Source organism: Mytilus californianus, unplaced genomic scaffold, assembly GCF_021869535.1.
Source record: "Mytilus californianus isolate M0D057914Y unplaced genomic scaffold, xbMytCali1.0.p SCAF_9, whole genome shotgun sequence".
Taxonomy (NCBI): domain Eukaryota; kingdom Metazoa; phylum Mollusca; class Bivalvia; order Mytilida; family Mytilidae; genus Mytilus; species Mytilus californianus.
In genome coordinates, this window is record NW_026262745.1 from 54,754,665 (window position 1) to 54,778,397 (window position 23,733).

A 23,733-nucleotide genomic window follows, 5' to 3' on the forward strand; every position below is an offset into this window, starting at 1 on the left:
GATTTTTTTAATTTTCCGTTTCAAGGGACCAAAAAGTGACCTTATCATACCTTGTAGATCAATGTCCTTTTCGTAATTACCGACCGTGCGAGACCCTCATGGGTAGTCAAAGTCGTTAAACACTCCCCTAGTGCTTTTCGTAAAACATAATAATCTAATCGTTTTTATAATGCTGATGAAAGCTTATTTCTTTAAGTGATAAATACAAAAAATTGATTCCATCTATTTACATCTCTAATGTCATGGACATTGATAAACCTAAAAGCTAAAGGAATGCATTTACAACATAATTATTCCAGCTTTTTTAAAACAATAATAAGGTTAATGTCTTATTCGCGGTTACAAATAAAAAAAATACTAAGAAAATCTCAAACATTTTTCCATCAAACACACTTTATTTTTCATAATTTTGAAAACCTTCTTATTTTGAAGAGAAATTTGTAGCAATATATAAAATTATCTATTTAAGTAATATTTAGAGTACGAAAATCTATTTAATTTAAAGAATCCTTTAGAAAAGATTGTTTTTACTGCATATCTAAATCAAAAGTGTAACAAAACAGACTAAAGGCCCTTGATAGCTTGCTTTTCGGTGTGAACCAAGGCTCCGTGTTGAAGGCCGTATTTTGACCTATAACTGTTAACTTTTTATACATTGTGACTTGGATGAAGAGTTGTCTCATTGGCACTCATACCACATCTTCTTATTTATATAAAGGAATCATGTTTAATATCTTAAATTATAAGGCCAGTAATAATCTGAATTTAAAACTTTATAACTTTCGTCAATAACCTCAAGATAGACTTATTTTCTTGCTGACCTTGCAATAACTTAAAGTCGGTATGTCTTGACATTTAAGAGTTTGTTTTTTTAGCCTTAAATTTCATAAAAGGGAATATCTATTTAACTGTCTCTCATATATATATAGTGTAGTACACAAGTACTCTTTTCTACACTACCACGTGATAGAAAGTTCATGTGCAAACATTGTTCCCATCCGCGAAAATTTATTTGCACTTTTATACACAATGGTTTCCTGCATTTTGTAATGCAAAATATTCATTTTCATCCTGTCTTATGCAAGATTATTTATTTTCAGCTCTTACCAGGCCAGGATATTCATTTGCGAACCCCCCCCAGAAAATCAAATGATTATTACCTCAAACATTTTATCATAGTTCTCTATCATATCCTTGACTACTTCGATAACTTCTTTACTTTCTTCTAATCTTTCTACACTCTCTACATTAAACTCCTTTTCTGATCCCTTAGTTTTCCGCAGTATATTAGGACCGAACAGAGTGGCAAGATTGTGTGCATCCATCTTGTTTCCAGGAAGCTGTAAAATAAAATGAGAAAATTCAGATAGAATCATCGTTTTTTTGGCATAAATCTTCAACAAGTTTAATTTTGACAGTCGATTTCAGTCTTTTAAGTTAAATGGAAAATACCAAAACATCTGCTTTGAATAGAAGAAGACTAATGTGTTGAATGTTTGTTGTTGCTTAATGCCCAGTGGCAAATGTACATGCATATACAAGAGAACAAATTAACCATAAAGCCAATAGTCAGGTTCATCAAAGTGGTCGGGTCGATGTTGATGAAGGACGGGGAATTTAGACTTCCACTGGAAATGCTTGATAAGGGAAGACATTTTACCTTGCAACATATTACCTATACGAGTTATTCCAGCGAGCAGCTGGTATTCTCCTTACACAAGGACCCCATTTGGACGTGACGTGGTTACGTATTTATACATTCCGTATATATAGCCAAAACGGACGCCCTTGTCATAAACCGTAATTCAATTAGGAGACAGACACGACAAAAGCAATGTCAACAAGGACTTAAGACTTGCTTTGCAACAAGAGTGTACATTTGACTGTTGGTATTAGATATTTTTAGGTTATACCAAGATCTAATTGCCTGAATGAATTTATTGCCAATAGTCAATTCATTTTTGTTCCATGTCATCCATACGTCTTAATATCAAACTGTATAAATTTTGTATAATTTCCATTAAAAATTTGTGACATTTTAATAATACGTGCTTTATCAATGAATTGTGCAAAATGATTGTTTTACGTGAAAGGTAAGAAATATAGTTAATTTCAAGGATTAATACATGGTAATATATATACATCTAAATCCATTAACCTTTATTATTCATTTTATGATATTTGCACTTATAAAACATTTGAGCTTTCAAATCATATTTAATTTTTATAAAATTTACGACTCAAAAATGATGGATTGTGGAAAACACCTACTTATACAATAAAAAGGGACCTTGTTACTCTACTTATTATTAAGTATATAACGTATATAATTACAAATTAAGATTTTTCCCACATTAATTTTATTCATAAATCTACAATTATCACATTAACCAAGTAGTGAGGTATAGTTAAGTTTAGCTGAACAGCCACATAACTGTCACCTGTAATTTTTAAACGCTTTCTGTTTCATTAAAGCTATTTTATATATTTTTGCTATTATACGACAAGCTTTAAAAAGTAAACAAAACTATCCTTAAATTAAAATACATTATGATCTCAAAACCTTTAATTCCTACAATTTTAAATTTTATTTTGTTATTATTTTATTTAATATCAGTAATCTTCAAAATCACCCAAAATGATAGACATTTAAGTGTTTTAGATACAGTTTAAGATTTTTGTTAAATCATCATGATATCTAAATTCCACCCGTCAGCCAAAAACATAATATTGAATCATAATCCATGTTCTGATCCGTGCTAATAGTAACAGCATTTTGTATCAATCATTAAAACGTTTAACAAAAAATCCTAATGATTTGTCGATCATTACCATCTCTTTACACTGCTCTAGTGTTATTGACTGTAAAGGGCTTGAGGTGTAAATATGACATAAAAAGATTAAGTGATATCAAAATATGATTTATTTATGACCGTACGTGGACACTCATGGCACCTATCGTATCCTACATTAACTATCCATAGAGTTGGTCATTGGATTTCATGCTTCACCATTCACTAGAGAGAATGTTGTGGGCGCATTGTGTCCCAAATCAATATCCCGGGGCTAAAGTACACTGATATATCGTAAACTTCCTTAAATAATCCGAACAGATTTAATGGTGTAACAGTATGAAGCTGAAGCGTAAGATTTATGTCTGCTTAAGTTTACTACAATCATAAATCGACTTAAGCGCATGATTAATGGTCAAAAGTCTGAGGAGAATTATTATGACACGTTTCAGAGGAAGAGCAAGTACTTCTAAATACATTGATGTTGATCATGTCACAAATAAATTCATCATATAAAAATTGACAGAAAAAAGGAACAGCTTTACTGTAGTATTAAAGTGCAAAAATGTTAAATGGTGGTCGTTTTCCTAAACCATGCCGGGAAAAACCTACTAATTTTCTGAAAAAAGAGTCCTCCCGGTCTTTAGAATTATATGGTCAGTTGACCATATAAGTTATTGCAGTCAACTGATATATAATTCACTAACGTAATACGCGTATAACTTGGTATTCAATTCGAAAAGTAACCATTTTGGCTGTCTTTTCTCGGAATACATAATAAAGAACCAGTTTTGTTGTCTAGTACATATTTGTTGCTGTTTAGGATTTAGATCGAGAGAGCCTGTCAACGTAAATTTGTTCCGCCTAACAGAAGTTCCACTGGAAACTTTGTTATAAACAATGTCATTATATCTGTTCCTGTTGGAACAAATATTCTATAAAAAATTGAAAACAACACGTTTAATAATTTCATGCGTCCGAAGCGCTTTTCTGGATTAACCTTCATCAGGAACGCTCAATGCCAAACATTTGAAATCCGAGGGATGTATAAGTACCGAAACAGTTGAAGAGCTATATCTTTTATTCCGTTAGGAACATATACTGTGATATTTGTTCCAGTGGAAATAATACTCCAGAATATTTTTTCCATTTGGAACTAATATTATGAAGGAACTTCTATTTCGTGACAAGCCAACTGTTTATATGATGAATACATTGGGCCTCTTATCTATCATTACACAAAGGAAGACTAGGTTGGTTTTCTATAGTGATAACTTAAGGTCTTGGCTTAACTGTTAATATTACACGAGTATACCCATAAAGTTAAGCCAATATCAGAATAACCTAGATTTTACACCAAGGAAGTACAAATTGTTTTTTTTTATAACTTCCGTATGCAGAGCTGGACTATTAATAGTACACACAGGCATAGATATATGTGTGGTAGAACAAAAACATAGAACATCAAGAGGCCGTATGTAATTGTAAATATAAACTTTAAAAAAAAACATAATCATAGAATTGAGAATGGAAACGGTGAATGTGTCAAAGAAACAATAACCCGATCAAAGAGCAGAAAACAGCCGAAGGCCACCAATGGGTCTTCAACGCAGCGAGAAAATCCCGCACTCTGAGTCGGACTTCAGCTGGCCCCTCAACAATAATGTATACTGTTTCAGCGAAATGGACGACACACTGAACTCAGAAACATTGGTTGTACAAGGACATGGCCTTGATGTATTCTTATTCAATTAGAAAAATACTAACCGTTTCTCCATCTGCGTCGAGAGTGTCTGTGGAATGTTGAACAACTTTGGCTAGAAAATTCAGCAATGACTGTAGAGTATCTCTACTCGATGTTGGAAGTAAAGCGACTAGATATTGCATTGCAGCCGACTGATTTTCTCGTGAAGAAAGTTCTGTAATAAAAAAAAAGAAACGTTGGACATTTTATTTGTTTGTCTTCTTTGTTTATGCAACAAACGACATTTTATTATTGTACAAATTGTCTAAATCCGTAACGAAAAATTAATTAATCCGTTTACTGTCTATTTCAGTAAATACATAACAGTTAGTTGTTTATTTGTGTTCATTTGACTCTTTGATATCTTGATATCAGACTGAAAAGGTATAGTATACTTCATACTCACTTCTCGTTGCAACAAATGGGGTATATAAATCTCTCGTGAGTAATGGGTCTGGTAAATCACGGAAATACACTTTGAGTAAAGCCCCAACATCATGTGGACTGTGAGATTCGTCCAAATGTACGTCCTTTCCACTGTCAAATTCATCTCGAATCTGAATAAATATTAATAAATAGATTAAATCAGTGCATGAAACTAAAACTGCATAAATTTCGTGCGTCCGAATCTTAATGCAGCTTTACATTGTTTTCCAGTGTTCAATATCATCGAGCTTTGAAATAATTTAATTCATTCAAATAATTACTAAATGTGTGCGTTCTATTACGGAGGAACGTTTTTCTAAATTGTGTGATATGTACAAAATAATTCTTCTTTAACAACCCTTGACAAAGATCATTTGGGTCGAAACATAAACTCGACATTTTCTGTCCTTTAGCTTTTGTTGTGTATTGGTGTTATAACCTTTTATATCTTTTCGCAATACCTTTGACCTGTTCATTGCTTCTGATTAGAAAAACTCATTTTAATAAAATATATGTCGGTTATCACTTTCTAATTTTACAGAATGACTTAATTAATACAATCTACAACATACTGCATATATACACATAACACTCCTATAGAGCTGTGATGCAATTGTGATGTAATAACCTCACGTTTTCTTTGATAACATGTTATATTCGAACATTAAAAAAATCTTAAGACATAGGTTTCTTCAATTTACCTGTTTCACACGTTTTTTAGAAGCACCAACTCTAAAAATTCCCAATACCCGTAATCCTGAAAAAATAAACATGGTCATTATTTACGAAGATAGTAAATCATCAATAACTGAAGGTATTTCACAAGAATAAAACTGCGTTTTAGGCGTTTGTGGTTCATTTGTGAAAATTATCCCTGAACCACATGTCTATAAGAGTATGTTTATTTCGAGTAGTTTTATTTATATCGTGCTTGAAAGTGAAACTGATCTGGTCACCTATACAGATTTCCTTTCAAAAAAGCTTTCTTTAAGCATTGCAAATTAAATACCTTTTGTTGTACATGCTTATAAATTAGGATATTAGTGTAGGGATAGTTTTTCAAAAAGATTAGTTAGTAGCTTCTTAGTCTAAAAAATAACGATAAAAGTTCTGCAAAAATATTCATATTTGCATACTTTTTATTTCTTTTTCAACTTTAAAAAGTTCCTGAGAGTACCATCCAAATCATCAATCGGATGTCAATATTTTTTGATAAGTTAAAATAACAATAAAAAAAATCCTCTTCAAGTATAGATGGAAAACCTACGATTCAAAAATTCAATATATTGTATTTAAAGATGGCGCAAATATTTTCAGTCAATAAAACTTTGAATAAAAAGTAATGTTGTCTTGCACACAAAAGAATCCATAAACACTCCAAGAGTTTCGGGACTCAGTAAAACACAACAGCCTTCATAGTTCACCTGAAAGGTCACAGGGTCGGTACCCACCAAAAATATCGGTCATCAATATTTACACATTTATTATCAAACAAAATGTAAAATAAATTTATGTAATTCAAAAGTCATTGAGATTCTTTTGCCTTTTACTTTCTGTATTTATCTTGTGCCATAAGGGCCATAAAAATAACTCATTCATAAAATTGGTCATTTATATGTCATGATCTGAAAGCTGTTGAACATTATATATCTCTAATCTGTTGAAGTATGAATCAAACATAAAAGAGTGGAATTTATTGATCCGTAAGCCATGTCATAAGACAATATTTCGTAAGTACCTATGGACGTTTGTGATGTTGGAACCTCAAAGGTCCAAGCAGTACACTTAAGTTAGCATAAATATTATGTAGATCAATCTACACTAAAAGTAATTAGACAATCTTCAACTGAAATGCTTTTCAAAGAGAGGTGAAAGATACCAAAAAGACATTCAAACTCATAAGTCGAAAAAGAACTGACAATGCCATGGCAAAAAACGGAAAAGGACAAAAAAAAAAGACAAACAACAGTATACAAAACACAACATAGAAAACTAAAGACTAAGTAACACGAATCCCACCAAACACCGGGGTGATCTCAGGTGCTCCGGAAGGGTACTTTGAAAATACAGTATATAGCAATATCAAATGTCAAGACATGTGTTTTGATCACACCATCTGGTTAGTCCGATATTACTTTGCCTTCTGATGGTCGATATGCTCGAGACAAAACATTGTTGAGCATCAAAACTAAGTAAAGGGCATAAACAGAATAGCTAAATTCGCAAGAAACAGTTTTGCAAATGCTTTATCCATGTAAAAATAGGCAAGAAGATACCGAGGGTGCAATATCATACCGGTAGGTAACATGGTTTGTAACGATCTTCTAAAACCTGTATTTCACAACAGATTTAAATATTGACGTTATTGTTTTTATTTTGTTATCAGTTTACATGGAATCAATGATTGGGAAATGGTGTTTTTTTTTCAATGTTATTTTTTGCAATATCATCGCTTCAGATAGATGTATAGACTACCATGTGTACGCATTTATTTATATTTTTATTTCGTTATCAGTTTACGTGGAATCAATGTTTGGGAAATTGGTGTTTAATTCAGTCAATGTTTTGAATTTTTTTGCAATGTCTTCACCAGATATATAATGAGATGTATTGACTTCCATGTGAGCATTTATTTCTTTAAAACTTACCATAAGTTTCTATATGTTTAAAACAAACATTGACTATATGTGGCACTTGTGGACTATCTGAAGACACATTTGGCAAGGTATCTGTGAGTAAACTCCCCTGTCGTGATGACGTAGACAATGACAGAGCATCTACCAGACTTGAATTAGTTGTATGTCGGCTGCAATCCGATTCTGATAGCGAATCTGAACTTGCAGCACACTGTGAACATTAAAAATATATATAAAGAATTTATCACTACTAGTAAATGAACTATAGTCTGAAACAGTCATTTTGATCTTAACGTGATCTGAAAAGTCTGAATAATACTATATAAGTCATGTTTAGTCTTGCAGTCAATTTTCAGACTTATCCACTGGGGTAATTATTATTTACTGGCAAAACGATTCGCTTGATGTAAATTCAGTACTGTTCAGTGGTAGCTTTTCGGACAATTCAGTATGATGTAGATGTGTACAGGTAAATAGCATCTACCGAAGAGTCTGAACATAGACTGACCAGATCTTAATAGACTCCAAGCCAATTGTCGGAACAGTACTGACTTGTGGATTAGTTTGCAAATTGCATGAAAGACTGATAATGACTTTATAAAATATTGCTCAGTCTTTTTTAGAGCTGTTCAGATCAAAAGGAATATTTCAGATCAAAAAAGTTTTATTAGTGTTTAAGATAAACTTGTCAAAGTATTTCATTGTGTACAAATTACACCAATATTATCACAAAGCATGTGTTCAAGAATGTTTTTAAAAAACCTATAAACAGCAGTTCGAATTGCCTCTCCAGAATATGCTTTAATTCAATTATGTCAATCTGGTATACAACTAACATATATATTATGACATAGCTATGCAACAGGATAATCTGGATTTATTAAACTAAGTTATCCACAATAATGTAATTATTTTTACATCGATTTGTTTACAGAATGGGTCTGGTTTCTGATGACTCGGTAAAATTATCAGAGATTTAATGCTTTCGAGAAATTAAAAAAAGACTAGTGATTTCTATATAGAACTCAGTATTGGGATTAAAATAGAAGCTGAATCATCTTCTACATTGATCAGCTTCAGACAGATATACAGATGATAATGCACTTAGTGTATGCCAAAATACACATCTTCTCCCATGCTGGAAGAGCTAATAACAACTAATGATATATTTCGTGTATTCTGTTCATATTTCTTATATTTTCTCAAAAGCTTTCTGACTTCATTTACACGTTTATCAGACATGTAAGTTTCTTATTTGTCACTGAGAACTCTAAAAAACAAACATGCATTTTAATTAAACTCCTAATCCTACTTACCCGGGTGAGTTTATCTGGTGACAATGTTGAACCACCATTTTGCGTGTAGTTGTCAAGTGAACCATGAGATGAACTACTGGATTTCCTGTAAAAAGGTAACAATAAAAAAATCTTTAGTATGTACATTAATCAACATTTCAACTGGTAAATGATTACTGGTTATATATGTAAATACTAAATGTTGATATCTGATTCAGGTTACAGATCATCTATACAATTATTTTTCTACATGGATGTAACCAGTCTTGGTTTTTAAAGTAAAAATTGGTCAAAATGTTTTAATGTGTAAGGATGTAGCATTATGACTATCTTCAAAAGGTAAAGCATCAATAAAATGCTTATATTTTACACTTCAAAATCTTCAATCGTATTTTTACATAAAAACATATCATTATACTGTATTATACCTTTGATCTCTTCTAGTTATCACAATGTCCCCATCATTTGCTTTTTCTTTCGTTGCCGCTCGTCTTTTTCGAAGTTCATTGTCATTAGCGATGCACTTTGCAAGAGGTATTCCGAACACAAGCCCAACTGGCTGGGAATCTGTAACACAACATTTTCTATAAACTTTGTTTAAAAATCAGTCATTGTTGACAAATGATAAAGCATTATTAAAATCAACACATTGTATGTTGCATAAAAAAGGAGATGTGGTATAATTGTCAAAGAGACATCAAAGGACAAATATGTGACCAATTACAATTCAACTTGTGGCCTTCAACAGTGAGAAATGCCCATAACGCATTGTATCCTATAAAAGGTTACTATTCGACAAAATGGACAATTCAAAAGAGAAAACCAATGAACAACTAAACATATCTTAAGGTCTGACAATTCCGTCATGTTCTTTTTTTTTCTATTTTAGACGTCTGTTGTATTTAATTTCCCATTTATTACCTTTATTTTCCTTGTCTTTAGTATCATGGATTTTATCTATTAAGGCACCAAGGTTTGCTGAATGGGATTTCTTAAACGCTAGAACTTTTCGTTTTCGCTTAGTATCAGGTGACTCTGAAAAAAAGAAAAATATTCATTTAAAATTAAATCTCACGCATATTAAAAGCAGATTTCATATGTTAACATTATAATGTGTGCATGTGTACTCATTGCAGAAGCATATAATTCAATTTAAAGTCAAAGTAATGAATGCATTTGTCATGCATGTTGGTGCTATTTAAATCTTAACAAAATATTGTGTTCAAACGACTGACTTAAATGATTTTATTCTGAACAGATTATATATTCTTTGTAACTTTAGCATTCACTTTACGAGATAAACATAAAACTGGGAGGGTTGAGCACTAACATACAACTTTAACTCCTCAACATATTTGACTATCATGCAAAATCAAGAACCTCGTCAACAGTTGTCCTATATGTTATATTTTTTTTTATGTTTGTTAAATTTATTTACAATGTATCTATTAATAGCTAGATTCCGGCGAATTAACAAAATTAGAGCCATGTTTGACACTAGAGCATAAATTCTTATAGAGCGGGAAAAGATACCAAGGGCAAAACAGGTGTAATTCAGCTTTTGGGTGTTTTCTCGAATCTATAATTGCTATTATTAGAAATATGAATGCATGTATTGATTAAGCTGTCAAACGATGCAAATGTTACGCTGGCTTTTAGGCACGTTTTTTAAAACAATGACATTTAGTATGCGTTCCGTCATATTCAAAAACATCCCGATGAAAATGCGAAATAGCACCTAAGATAACCCATCACCCCATAAAAACAAAGTTTGCTAACAGACAATCTTTGTTGTTCCTGATTACTAATGAATTTTTTTCTCGTTTAATTAATTAGTCATTACTTTAATTAGCAACAGGAGGATCATAAATTTCATATTAAATAAGAAACAAGTTTATTCTATTTTTATGACGTAACAAGATGACAAGTGTATATAATTATGACAACTTGTTTCCGTATAGGTAAGATTTATTTACCTATAACTGTTCATTCAACTTGAGTGTGTGTGTGTGTGTGTTATTTGTTCTTGTTGTAGATTTCTGACTTGTCAATCAATTTTTTTTTCAGAAGTCAATACAGATGTCTTTAAGCTAGAGCACATATGCAGTGATGACACCTCTGATCTACCGATATATTTTTTTCTTTATCATGCCTTGTTATTTATTAGGGATTGTGGTTTGTTTGATGAATCTGTTAACCAGGGTTAATGACTCCTTCATCAGGTTCATACATTATTAAAGTAAAACTTTCAATAAGATTGAACTTTTTCAGCGCAAGAAAATAGTGTTTTATTTTACAGCTATCAAATATGCCTCTGGACGTTGTACATGTTTTAATATTTATGTGTCTATAATTACACTCTTCAAAATTCATTTATTTACCTACCGCGTGATAAAAAAAATCGCATGCTTACAAGTAAATATGTCAGTCAATTATGATCGATAATTCCAATTGTAAAACCGTTTCTTTTTAACCCTATCAATAAACCTACAAATATTCATGTATCTTCAATTTATAAATGTGTGATGCCCATTTCAGATAGCACGATGATTGTATCCCAAATTACCTCAGTCATGAGACCATGGAAGTATTATCTATATTACTTCCATGATGAGACCAGATAGTTTAGAAAACTCAAAACAAAAACGCATGTAAAATAGATCATTGGGGTCTAAATAAAACAAAAATAAAAATGTTCTAGGGTCAACTTTGGTTGCAACCATACATAAACTTATCGAATTTTCAAAAGAGTGACAATTAGTTCCACCAAATAGTCACCGTTTCAATACAAACGTTGAAGAGTTTATCAAACCAATTGGACCTACAGTGTAGCCAATACTGGATAAGGAATCATGCAGAGCTTTGCATGAGGGCGATATAGTCCTTAATTTAAATGATTTTCTTAAATGTAACAACAGCAAATCTTAAGAATTCACTGATAAAGTTGATTGGTTGTAAGTATGGCCACAGATGGTATGACAAGGACCAATATGAATCATCGTGAGTCAATAGCCATCACAAATTACAAATTTGAATAATACGGTCATATAGGAGACAACGTACTAGAACCAACGTCAGGCGACCTTTACTTTTTGTTGTGTAATATATGTAACTTGTGGATAGTATCGACATTTATTTAGTTCTAAACAAAAAAAAAATGGCAAACAAAGTCAGACTTCTCAGACCAATAAATATATACACGAACAAGGAAACTGGACTTCGATGCTGGAATCAACGTCAGACGACTATTACGTTTTTTTGTATAATATATGTAACTGGACATTTATTTAATTTTAAATACCAAAACGAATAGAAAATAAACTTCTAAGACCAATAAATATAAACATGAACCAGGAAACTGGGAACTGGACGTCGATGCTCATAAAACGCCAGTCATTCAAAAATACCTTTTCACAGACATAAGTGTTACCACAAATATCTAAAATATCTGGTACATGTATGCCCGATTTGATCGATGTGGGTCACGGCTCATTGGTAAATTACTAATATACAATAAAAATTGATTGCTTTTCAAAGACCTTGAGGTCTATTATTTTTACACATTTTATCCCACGTAATTATACCATCAGATATATGTTTTTTGGATAGGTGACAAAATAAAACAGAAGGATTGTTCGTACAAGACAAAAACAACTGAAAAACAACTAACGTGTTAATATTTCCTAAAAACAAGTTATTGATTTTATTCATAAGAACATATTTGTGGTCTTGTGAAGGTCAATAAATAATATAAACAATAATCAACTATCAATGAAAGTTTCACCTTACAGCATTTTAAGTACGTAGTGGTCAATTGTGACTATCGGTCTTAATCCGACTTCTTACTAGGATAATTGACATTCTTGACATTGTGTGGCCCACAATTGGCATACCAAGAAAGCATGTTGGAGTATACTTTAATCTTTAAAACAAAAGATCGATATTCAAACTTTTAACTGATACAGATACAAGTTTGCAGTTGTAAATGACAGATTGATTGTTGGTAACTTCACGTCCAGTTGCAAAATAAAAGTTTGTTGACAAGTTGAAAAATATCGGTATCCAAACAACATGTTTCATTGAATCAGATAGTTGCAGATATAAGTAGCATTGCTAAATTATGAATACTATAAAATATTTATTGGATTTGGAATAAAATATCAAAGAATGTAGGAATAGTTATGGAAACTTAGAATACCAGATCTATGTTTTGGATAAATCAGATACTTGCAGATTTAAGATATAACATTCCAGACTTTAAATACTATAAATATTGAATCTGGAAATAAGAGTTAGCTTTTTATCATAATAACAACCTTTTGTTTATGAACTCCATATACGATGACAAAAAACATTTTATTGGTTAAATTTTCAAAAACAGTTGATATATCCAATGAAATAATTTCTTTAGAGACCCAAAATAGGACAAATTGTATCCCAGATGAATTTCGTATCCACATACTTTTCAGTACCCTCTTAATGCGAAATTTGATCAAGCCAATAAGTGTCTAAAATATAAATTACAAAGATGCCATGGAAAAAAAATTGCTCAAAGCGTGTTATTTATTCCTTTTATTTACTTTAATTATAAGTTCTAAAGTTTCAAATCGACAAAGTTTTTCCTACTAATTTCCAAATAAATGATTTAAGATAAACTTTAAACTTTATAATTGTTTTTCATTTTCCCTATAACTTTCAAGCTGTATACGATTTAACAATAGGTGTTTCTGACATTTAAAATTGGCGTGACATTTTTTGTTATTCGTTTTTTCTATCGATCCGTAAGGTGTCAGGTGGGGTGTAAACCCAAACTTTCAAAGCAGTTTTTTTTTTCACAATGTTTGTTTTGTATAACACCGAAAACATATATTTCAAGTTTATATAACCTACTGCTTGTTACTGGTTCCCCCCTGTGTGTTAACAATACCGAGACGACTAAACAGGTAACACAAACACCCAATAATCCAGATCAACAAGGTTTAATGTCCGATTTATGTAACCATTTGAATGGAATACAAACAGGTCGATTTGTAAAGGAATGCGTAACATCCTCTTCCTATTTTTTAAATACTTTAATAACTAGAATTGACACGAAAACATCTATATACATCTATAGTTGAAAACACCTATACATCTGTTTAAACAATATCCATCACGTTTGATTTGGTACATGTTTTAAAGAACGCAAAGTGTCTTTTTTTATGCTATCGACGTTTTGTCATTAAACGAAACTGTTTTTTTTTTTTATCTTTTTTCCAAAATCAAACTTTTTCTTTGTACATTACTGCGATAACCTCTTATATTTATGGATACGAGTTTTTCATGACCGAGAGCTATTGTTTTTCAAAAGATTGAGCTTCTGTTTGCACTAAATTACCACAAGCACTCAATTACCACAAGTGGTCTCCGTGCAGACGCTGCTTAAATGATAGGTATGCTTATCCTGGTGTTTGTTTAGCTTAAAGTATGCAAACATTGAACAACATCAGTCATCAGCTTATGAATTAATAGATACTGACACATTTAGTGTTTGTAGACATATGTTTGTTGGTTCAAGTATTCGGCAAAAACATTTCTCAAAAGTTCGTTTAGGATTAAAGAGGAGAGGCCAATACTCCCTGAATTTTTTTCACACAATGTTCTTCCATCTTTACTAAGATTTACAGTTTATCACCGCTACATGTGTACTCTTTTGGGTTGAACTTAAAGAACAATTTTAAAGGCCTATAAATGCCTCAAAACTGCAATTCTGAAAGAGTTTTGCAAATTTCGAGTATTAATCCTTGGGACATTCTAAAACAAAATGACAATTCAAACGGAGGTAATGCTTTGTATTGTTTACAATTTACACAATGATTTGCTTCGGTTAATGATGTCCTCCGAAGATAAAATTTACTAAAACATGTTAAAGTTGTCATATTTCACCAGAATGGACGTATAAAGCTACTGTATGCATAGCACTGGAAATCATTTTGAATTTTATGTATGTATGGGAAATTGTAGCAAAATCCTTAAAGTAAATTATTCAGACTCTTTACTTTTCCAAACTTCACTTGGTTTTAATAACTATCGGATATTGACCACATGAAAGACATAACTTCAGTGGAAATTGACCTTAATCCTTTCTAGATTATTGATATTCATTTGTACATTAGTATGCTTCACTAATATATATAGACTGCAAATCACCAGTACGCAGAAAATAAGGTTTTTGAGAATATGTTAGGAACACACTTTTGATATATAAATATGCAATATAAAATGTAGGCTTTTTCAAACATATGTCACTATTATATCTGCATATATGTCTTTTCATTCATGTTTAAAGTGTCCATGGTCATGAAACAAGGTTAGCTTGTCTAGTAATTGGCGCTAACGAAACATAAATACTACATGCAGTATCGTTCTTGTTTTACGTTTCAACAACAGATTTGGTTTTGTTTATACGAAGTAATTATCAAACTAAGACACATTTTCGCGAAAACCTGTGGTTAAGATAGTCTAAAAATATGATAGCATGTTAAGTTAAGTCTATTAATATTTTAATTAATGAGGCAAGTATAATGGTCTACGACAATATGACTCATATTCGTAAAAATAGTCTCGAAGTCTGACAAAAAAAACAATGTCTAGTCAAGTTTTAAAGTTCAAGAAATTAATTAACGCACGTTTGTCTTTTAATTTTTTTTTCTTCTTTTTCTTGAAAAAGAAACATATGGTTTTTATTTTACAAATTATTAAAATAATGGGGCCCTTTCTGGGCCTCTCCTTGGTACATTTTATATATTTTCAATTTTTTTATGATGATGATAACATTTATTTGAAGTGTCATAAATGCTTCGAGTATACACCAAAAAGGTTTATCGTGATCAAACTTTTATGTCCCTATCTTGTTCAATTTATTCTCCCCTTCTGGATACACATAAAAATAAAAATTAAGTCCAGCTGGAAATTTCGCATATTTGTTTTCTCAGAAGTGAAATTATTAATACCGAGGTCGTAGATCAATTCGATCAGATACTAAAGAGAATAAATTTGTAATTACAAAAGAGAATACATTTGTAAGTTTTATATTTCCTGGTATTTGTGGTTTAAGATTATTTATTATTGTGGTGGAATTAATTTGAATATTAAACATGTAATAATCAAATTCATGGTGTACCCATCAAGGAAAATAATCCACATAAGTTTAATATAGTTTGTTTACCTTTTGGAATTGTGATCGAACAGCCAAGGTCCAACGCCTGAAGTTTTGATAGCACTATTTTCTGTAAGGCAAGTCTCTCGGCATTCGTTAACTGAAGTAAACTGGATGGTTTAAGAACTACTTTTCTTCCACTTACATTGCACCAACAGCAGTTACCCTGCAAACATATTGTATGAAAATAAATAACACAGTAAATCATGGTCAACTTTTTGTTTGTGTATAACGCTGCATTTGAACTCCCCCCCCCCCCCCCTTCTTCTTTTTTAACAACGTTTTTTTTAGTCTACCTCAAATATTTTCATTGTCGAGTTACAACTGTTGCTTTCTCTGAAAATACAAGTAAGTAACACAATACTAATTTTTTTATATATATATAGACAGGGACAGAACTGTCAACAAACTTGTTATTGATAACAAGTTCTATGTAAATCATTACATATTCTATAACCTATTTCGAAGAAATGACGATCTGTATGAAATAAAAAAAAAAGGTATATGATCGTAAACATGGCGGTAAAACCGTTGTTTACTATTGTATGTTTTTGCTTGAATTATCTTTGTTCCAAACTTGTTTATGTTTTTATAATTGCTTATTAACAGCTTGACAGAAAGGTTGTTGACAGTCGTGCGTCCAGTATACATGTAGCCCACAATAACCGCCCCCTCTGAGGAAAAGCATTTAAGGCATGGTTTATGGTCCACACTCGTTCTCATAATGAAATTCATATATAAAATTTGACCATGCGTATATTGTTTGAAGAAGTCGTTTCTATGTCTTTTATTAATATCAGATGGTCGTTCTGTTTAGCTTAAAACTTTGATATAGTTGTATTTGGCGTTATGAGGGATATGTTGTGTTGTTCTTTCATTATCATCGATTGTCTGGTACCAAAATAAACATAAACCGGAAGTAGGAATCACCAGAAAATATTGGCCAGTACAAACAGACCACACAAATTACTAACAACAAACATCTCCAAAAAATAGATGTCACAACATATACCCAGTATATCCGAAAGGTAATACATATGTCAATGGCCTGGTTTGTTTATTTTTGCCCACTAATGATAACTTAATAAATCGATACAATTATATCAGAGTATTTTCCGGGTAGTCTTCAAGTCCTCATACAACATTTTCTTTGACAAATTAGCATTGTTAAGCCGTTCCTCCTTTTCCAAATGGAGACCAGAATATCTAATTCAGTTGATATTAAACTATTTTTAGCTGTATGTTTCCATTTCAGTTCCAAAAGCGAAAAGATGCGAAAGAAATCATATCAATTTTAAAGTATATACATATATATCGTGGTATAATTAGGTACGTATAAATTTTTGAATTAATCGTAGTCGGGTGAAGACAAGGTGAATTGAGTTACAAGGATATAATATCTGTATTAAAATGTATCCCCAATGCCCTCGTCGTGAAGCTAACAATGGAATGTATGTGTTATAATTATATTTATCACATTGATCCTTCGTCAAATCACTTTAATATAAGATCATAAGATTATTTCTTCATTTTTCTCCAGAGGCGCTGTCAAAATGCATTTATCTCCATGATAAAACTCTCTTCCAAAGCATTTTTGTCAGACAAAAGCATTTGTGTTCAACTAGTATTATTTGGTTAAATGGTAAGGTTATAATGTGTCAGTAAAATTAAAAGAAGTGCAATGCAAAATGTCGTAAATGTTAAATTCTAGATGGTAGTTTTCTAAGGTTAAATCACTCCTAAAATGTCAAAGGATTTATCGTCTAAAATGTCTTGACACTACTTTAGTGCGTGGGATCCTTCTGTTATTTTTAGAGTGCCTCCAAGTAGCGACTTGAACAACGAAATCATTCTAAAGCCATTATAAAAATCTCTGATTTTACATAACAATATAATTTAAAGATAGGAAAACGAAAAGACCCCCTACCACCAACCATTTATGTATGTATCTCATCATAAGAGATAGTTTAGATAAGTCGTATTAATATTTAGGGATTTGAAAGCCAATCCAATAGTAATGCAATGAGATTTAATTGAGCATACCGCCATGGCGTCAGAATGTCAATATTGAAAATAGGCTAAGGATAAAATTTATTTTTCATATTTGTAAAATTTTGCTGTCTTTTTATATTTTTAGCGTTGTTGTTAGAAGGTTTGAAAGGAATACAATACGTAAGATATACAGTGTAATGCATACTTAAAATAATACGAGCTGGTCATAAATCGGACTGATAACCTTAAAACAGAAGCAATAAGACAAAGACAATATTTATTAGCACTCACACAATTGCATGTATTATAATGAAAAGGCAACAAGTTAACTACAGAATCAGAAACTTAAACTAAGCACAACAACTAACTGAACATTAAATATCATTTGGGAGATACAAAGCAATTTGAAAAGAATTTCCCTAAAAAAGAGACTTATCAAATCTAATGATGTTACAATAAAAAAAAATATTTCAATACGATGGAATTTCCCTGATAGAACCTTCGTCCTGATACCTGAACAGGAATGAAGTATTAGCCACTGGTCGATAAACAACCAACAATCAATCCTAAAATATGGAAAAAATAGCCAATGCATGGAAAGAGAATTTCAACAAGTGATTTTTCAATTCTTACATTCTTACTACCAAAAACAATGCAATATGAATGACACTTGTAGTTTTAATCATTTCATTTTCCTGGTAATGTACTTTTGGTATTTAACATATTTTCTTCCAGTATCCGTATTTTCAATCATAATTAGAGTCAATAATACGGTGAAATTAGAAATTATACGCAAAATATATATAACGCCCCGGATTTAGGATTCTAAATTGACTTTGCCGATCAAAAGAATATGTATTGCATTATCTGGTCGTGTGTGTAACATGCACCTCTTACATGTTCAGTACAGATGATAAATGGTCAAGCAGTGAACATTGTCACAAATTCTGACAAGTTTTGTTGTATTTATAGGATAAAACATACCGGCATGTTGCCGTTAGATGATTAATTGTGCCGCAGTGTAATTGTGTTATAACTGCTAATTATTTAGAATATATGGGGTAAAATTACGGTCAAACCCTCCCATTTAACTAGCGAATATAGATCAAAACAAACATATATTGGAAGATATAATTTATGTGAAGAGCTAAAACACTATACACGTGCCAGGGAAAATGTTATTATTTAATTACGAAATCTCCTATTTTCTAAAGTCCAAGAGTCAATTTAGGCCCAGTTATAATGTTATTTCACCTGACCTTGAAAAAACAACAATCGTAATAACTCAAATATTTGCCATTTTAAAATTTTTTAAATATCACAGTTGAAAAATCTAACAATGAGTAATTATCTCATAAGAATGCCAAAATTACATACTTTTATACATGTTATATCCAATTTAACATTTAGTCTTTAAAATTAAGTTTATTGGTAAATTGGGGCTGAAATGTATTCGTTTTACAGTAACGTTAAAAAGTTGGTTTTCTTTTATTTTTTGCTTTCCCAGGAACTTTCTATATCAAATAACATGGCTTACTACTCCTGTGCACAGTTCATGATTGATAACAGCCATTTCTTTATTTTTTTAGAATTTGAATCATATTTCTGTCTCCCTAGTACCGAGTTATTGTTCTTACTTTGGCTTGGATTCTTTAGCTAGATTTTGGCTCTGATTCTTTAGCCGGCTTTGGATCGGTTATTTAGCTAGATTTTAGCCTAAATTCATTAGCCGGCTTTGGTTTTGATTCTTTCACTTCAGCTATTGAATTAGGCTTTGGATTCTTAGACATACATATTTTTTTGAAAACGCTAAAAGAGGCACCATTTAAGGAAATGCGCGTTTGGTGCATCATATAGTGGTATATCGCTTTTTTTTCAACAGCCGTAGCTAAATGATGTTTACAAGCACGTATAATCCCGCCAAAAATATCAGAATTATTTTGTAAATGACACTACTTAGTACCGCGGTAACATTTGAGAACAACAGCCGTAGGTCAGTTGACCGAGTTATCAAACGAAGAGTGTCCAATCGTTTCTGATAGAACTGACACATGACCTAACTGTATGATGTATTGCACTATACTGTTTACCTAGAGTAGAAATGTCTGTCAAAAACATTTTCCCTGTTAAATACGGCCTCAAACCATTATGACGACATGATTCTATTTAGTGTATTCGTGTGGATAATTTCATATTTTTAACTTAGAAATTTATATATATGTTATTTTCTAGGAAATGTATACGTTGCGACCTTATCTCTTTGAAATTTATATGAAATTTCATTATTTGTCTACTGCAGGTTAAAAGATTTTTTTTATTATCAAAATCAGTTTATAGCAAATCAATCACTCATTTTCTAATGCCTCATTTTCTCTTTTATAGCAAATCACTTTTTTTCTTTGATAATATTAAAAAAAATGTAATGATAATATGGCATCTAAAAGCGGATAAAGAGGGCGTCGTCAACCCATCCTTTTCTCCGTTTTTATAATTCAAAAATGGCGGAAATAAGGCCTGAAGCCCTCCTTTTTTCCAGGAAATTAACATCGGAGTTATGTTGTATTATTTATTATATATTACCAAGGTGAATGTGTGTAACGCATAGGTTTGCAACAATCGATTCGATCAGATGCAAGAGCTGACAGTTTGCAATAACTAAACTGTTTGAATAATCTCGAATTCTCTGACTGCATCTTTGTTTCTAGGCAAACAGAATGAATAAAGAAGAAGAAATATATATTAGTTTGTTACTTGACAAAAATGAAAACACTTTTTAACTCTATAACTTATCAAGAACGTCTTTAACCAGATCGTTTTGCTAATGAAGCATGGAATATGATCATAAGATAGATGTACTTTTATCAAATATATCTTTCATCACTGCTTGTGAACCATCATTTTATGTAAGTGCTCGAACGGCCTATAGACATACTTTACACGTCTCAGGTATCGTTAAAACATTTTTTCTCACGATGTATAATGGTTTTATTAATTTATTAAATATCCTTAATATACCGAAGTAACATCCATACAGATAAAATAAACAATACAAGTTATATGAAGTTATTCCTCAAATCAGGTTTTTGATTCGTATTGTTCAAAGTTCTGATGTCTTGTCTTTTGTTTTCGACTAATTCGTCAGAATCGTCAAGAGGAATTCGAGTAATTCGTCAGAATCGTCAAGAGGAATTCGAGTAATTCGTCAGAATCGTCAAGAGGAATTCGAGTAATTCGTCAGAACCTTAACCGTATGAACACCAGTTTTAAGTTTTGATGTATGTCAATGCATGCTGTGTTTATTTTCTTTGAAAAGGTGGTTGCTAACTGCTTATAGCTATTTCCAAAAAATAAATTCGTTACTATTTCCTTTCGCTTTCTTTCGATTCTTGAAGTTGTACCATACTTGAGGAATCGTCCTTTTTCCTTTCCCAATGGTGCCTTCTCGACGATTTATCTGACCTATTTATTATCCATTTAATATAGTTAAACTTTCCTTATATCAGTCATTGTTTCATTTCAACCAATGAGGTCGACAAAAACATGTATATTTTAAGTAAAGACGTAATTAAAACTGTATTAACATATTTATGAGTTACAATTCAATCAATCCAGAAGTCATCATACGTAACAAGATAAAAATAGTGGTTTTTATTTTTTCATTTTTTTTTTCTTCAAAAATAAAATAGTAGTTTTATATCAGATTTTGACGACACAATTAAATTCTAGATTGTCATGGTGTTCTAATTTCTGCATTTTAAAATTTCTATAAAATTTCAAATACTATTTTATGACGTGCAGAAGAATATAAAATAATATAATGTCGAATAGTGACCTATTTTCTAGCGTGGTAAACTGTGACAGATGTTTCCGTGCCAAGCATAAAAATATTATTAAAACTATCAGAAGTTATGAAATTCGAATAAAAGCCGGATTAGGATAGTTTTGAAAAAAACTTCCTGCTCAGTAAATTCTTTTATGTTGTTTTTTATCATAAAAATGTTTTTTGTATGAAATTAGTTTTCCACATATATTGGTAAATTGTAAATTTAGAAAGAAATAAAGAATACAAAGCATTCTGGTCAATTACTCTTTCATTCTATACCACATCCATTATCTCTACAGCGTGAAAATTTTAAATAGCCAAAAATTTCATAAATGGATAATATTTCTTCAGACTGAATTATCATAATTATGCGTGCCTTTTATTGTGAGTGGTCAGCGAAACTTGTAATAAGTAGACCACTAATGACAGTTGTTTGTCAAACCTCGCACACCTGCACGAAATGGCATACTTCAGTACTTATTCACAATCTGTGGTCAGGAACCGTGGCAATGGTTCAAGGGCGTTCGTATGTGCAACGGACAAGTAATGTTTGGAATTTGCTAATGAAAAAGTGCCCAGATAAGGAAAATCATAATCAATTCATTGAAACTCTGTTGAATTTGCAATTCTTTTAAAAACGTGCTCAAATTTATTAATTAGTGTATTGAGAAGGTACAAAGAGAGCTGCTGTAATGCAACCCATGAGGGTCTGGATGGGGTTCAAAGAATAGAGAATAATGGGCAAAAAGTGCAGAATAAAGGGCAACCAAACAAAAAATAAAGAATAGAGAAAACTAGGCAAAAAATGAAAAATAGAAAATAATGGGGTGCTAGAATATAAAGAATAGATAAAAATAGGCAAACAAATAATGAAAGGTGAAAAAATTGATTAACAAATTAAATTATTAAGAAATAAAGGTGCACCATCCAGACCCTCTCCCATTGCTTCGTTTGTTTCATTCAGTATCTCTACAAGAGCAGAAAGGATGTGTGCATTTGATTGATAATACAGACCGGAGAACCAATTGACATTCATGTCAAAGTAAAATTAGCAACGTTCGTCAGAATACTCAACCAAAAGAAACAAAACAGAGCCAAAAACAAATACATATTATACATTGATCAAAGCAGAAATGTTTCAAAATGTACATAGACCGGCTTGTTCATAAACATACTGAAATATTTTGTAGTTCTGTTTAATTAATAAATATGCATCATAAAGATAAAGGCTTATGTAAGCAAAAGAACAAAAAATAGTAGAGAAACGTCATTTAGCTTACAAACTTAGATTTAATAGAAGGTGCATGAGTAAATCGAGTACACCTGTACGTGCAATTACGTAAAGAGACAATTACGAGAAAAAAGGTCTAGGGTGAAACATTTGAACTTTTGCATTCATTAAAAGAAAACTTCAGAGACGTCCTAAACTACTTTTTTTTATAATTCGGTTAAGATAATATCTATATCTCATCATTATATCTATTTTGTTCCTGTAAAAACATATTAGTGCAGCCGCCATGCATTCAATACAAATTCATAAACAGTCCGTGTTTCAAGGGATATCTTATGTCTGCAGTCGGATGCTTTAAAGGTACTTGTGACAATGTTGTGCTGAACTTGTTGACATACGGTAATTTATAATTGTACAATTGAAAATCTTATTATGAGACGAATTGTCGCAGTTGTTGCGATACTATCAAATATTGAATTTCGATCAGTATCGCATGTGTGAAAATGATTTTAATTTTCCTCTTGAATTTATAAAGAAAGAAAGCATGGTAAATTTATACAAGGTTTTGTTATTGAAAGGAAATAATTTAATTCGCT

General features: G+C 31.4%; 1 protein-coding gene across 2 annotated transcripts in view; it reads right to left on the minus strand.

Moving 5' to 3' along the window:
- The window catches only part of LOC127716730 (rho GTPase-activating protein 6-like), a 57,243-nt gene that overhangs the window by 4,044 nt on the left and 29,466 nt on the right, over positions 1-23,733 (minus strand). For both annotated transcript variants that reach the window (XM_052222977.1, XM_052222976.1), the window contains 9 exons: positions 16,101-16,257; positions 9,815-9,928; positions 9,322-9,460; positions 8,915-8,999; positions 7,611-7,809; positions 5,664-5,719; positions 4,943-5,093; positions 4,560-4,711; positions 1,161-1,340 (listed from right to left, as the gene is read on the minus strand). In XM_052222977.1, the coding sequence (XP_052078937.1) occupies positions 1,161-1,340; positions 4,560-4,711; positions 4,943-5,093; positions 5,664-5,719; positions 7,611-7,809; positions 8,915-8,999; positions 9,322-9,460; positions 9,815-9,928; positions 16,101-16,257 (1,233 nt within the window). The remainder of the gene's footprint in view (positions 1-1,160; positions 1,341-4,559; positions 4,712-4,942; positions 5,094-5,663; positions 5,720-7,610; positions 7,810-8,914; positions 9,000-9,321; positions 9,461-9,814; positions 9,929-16,100; positions 16,258-23,733) is intronic.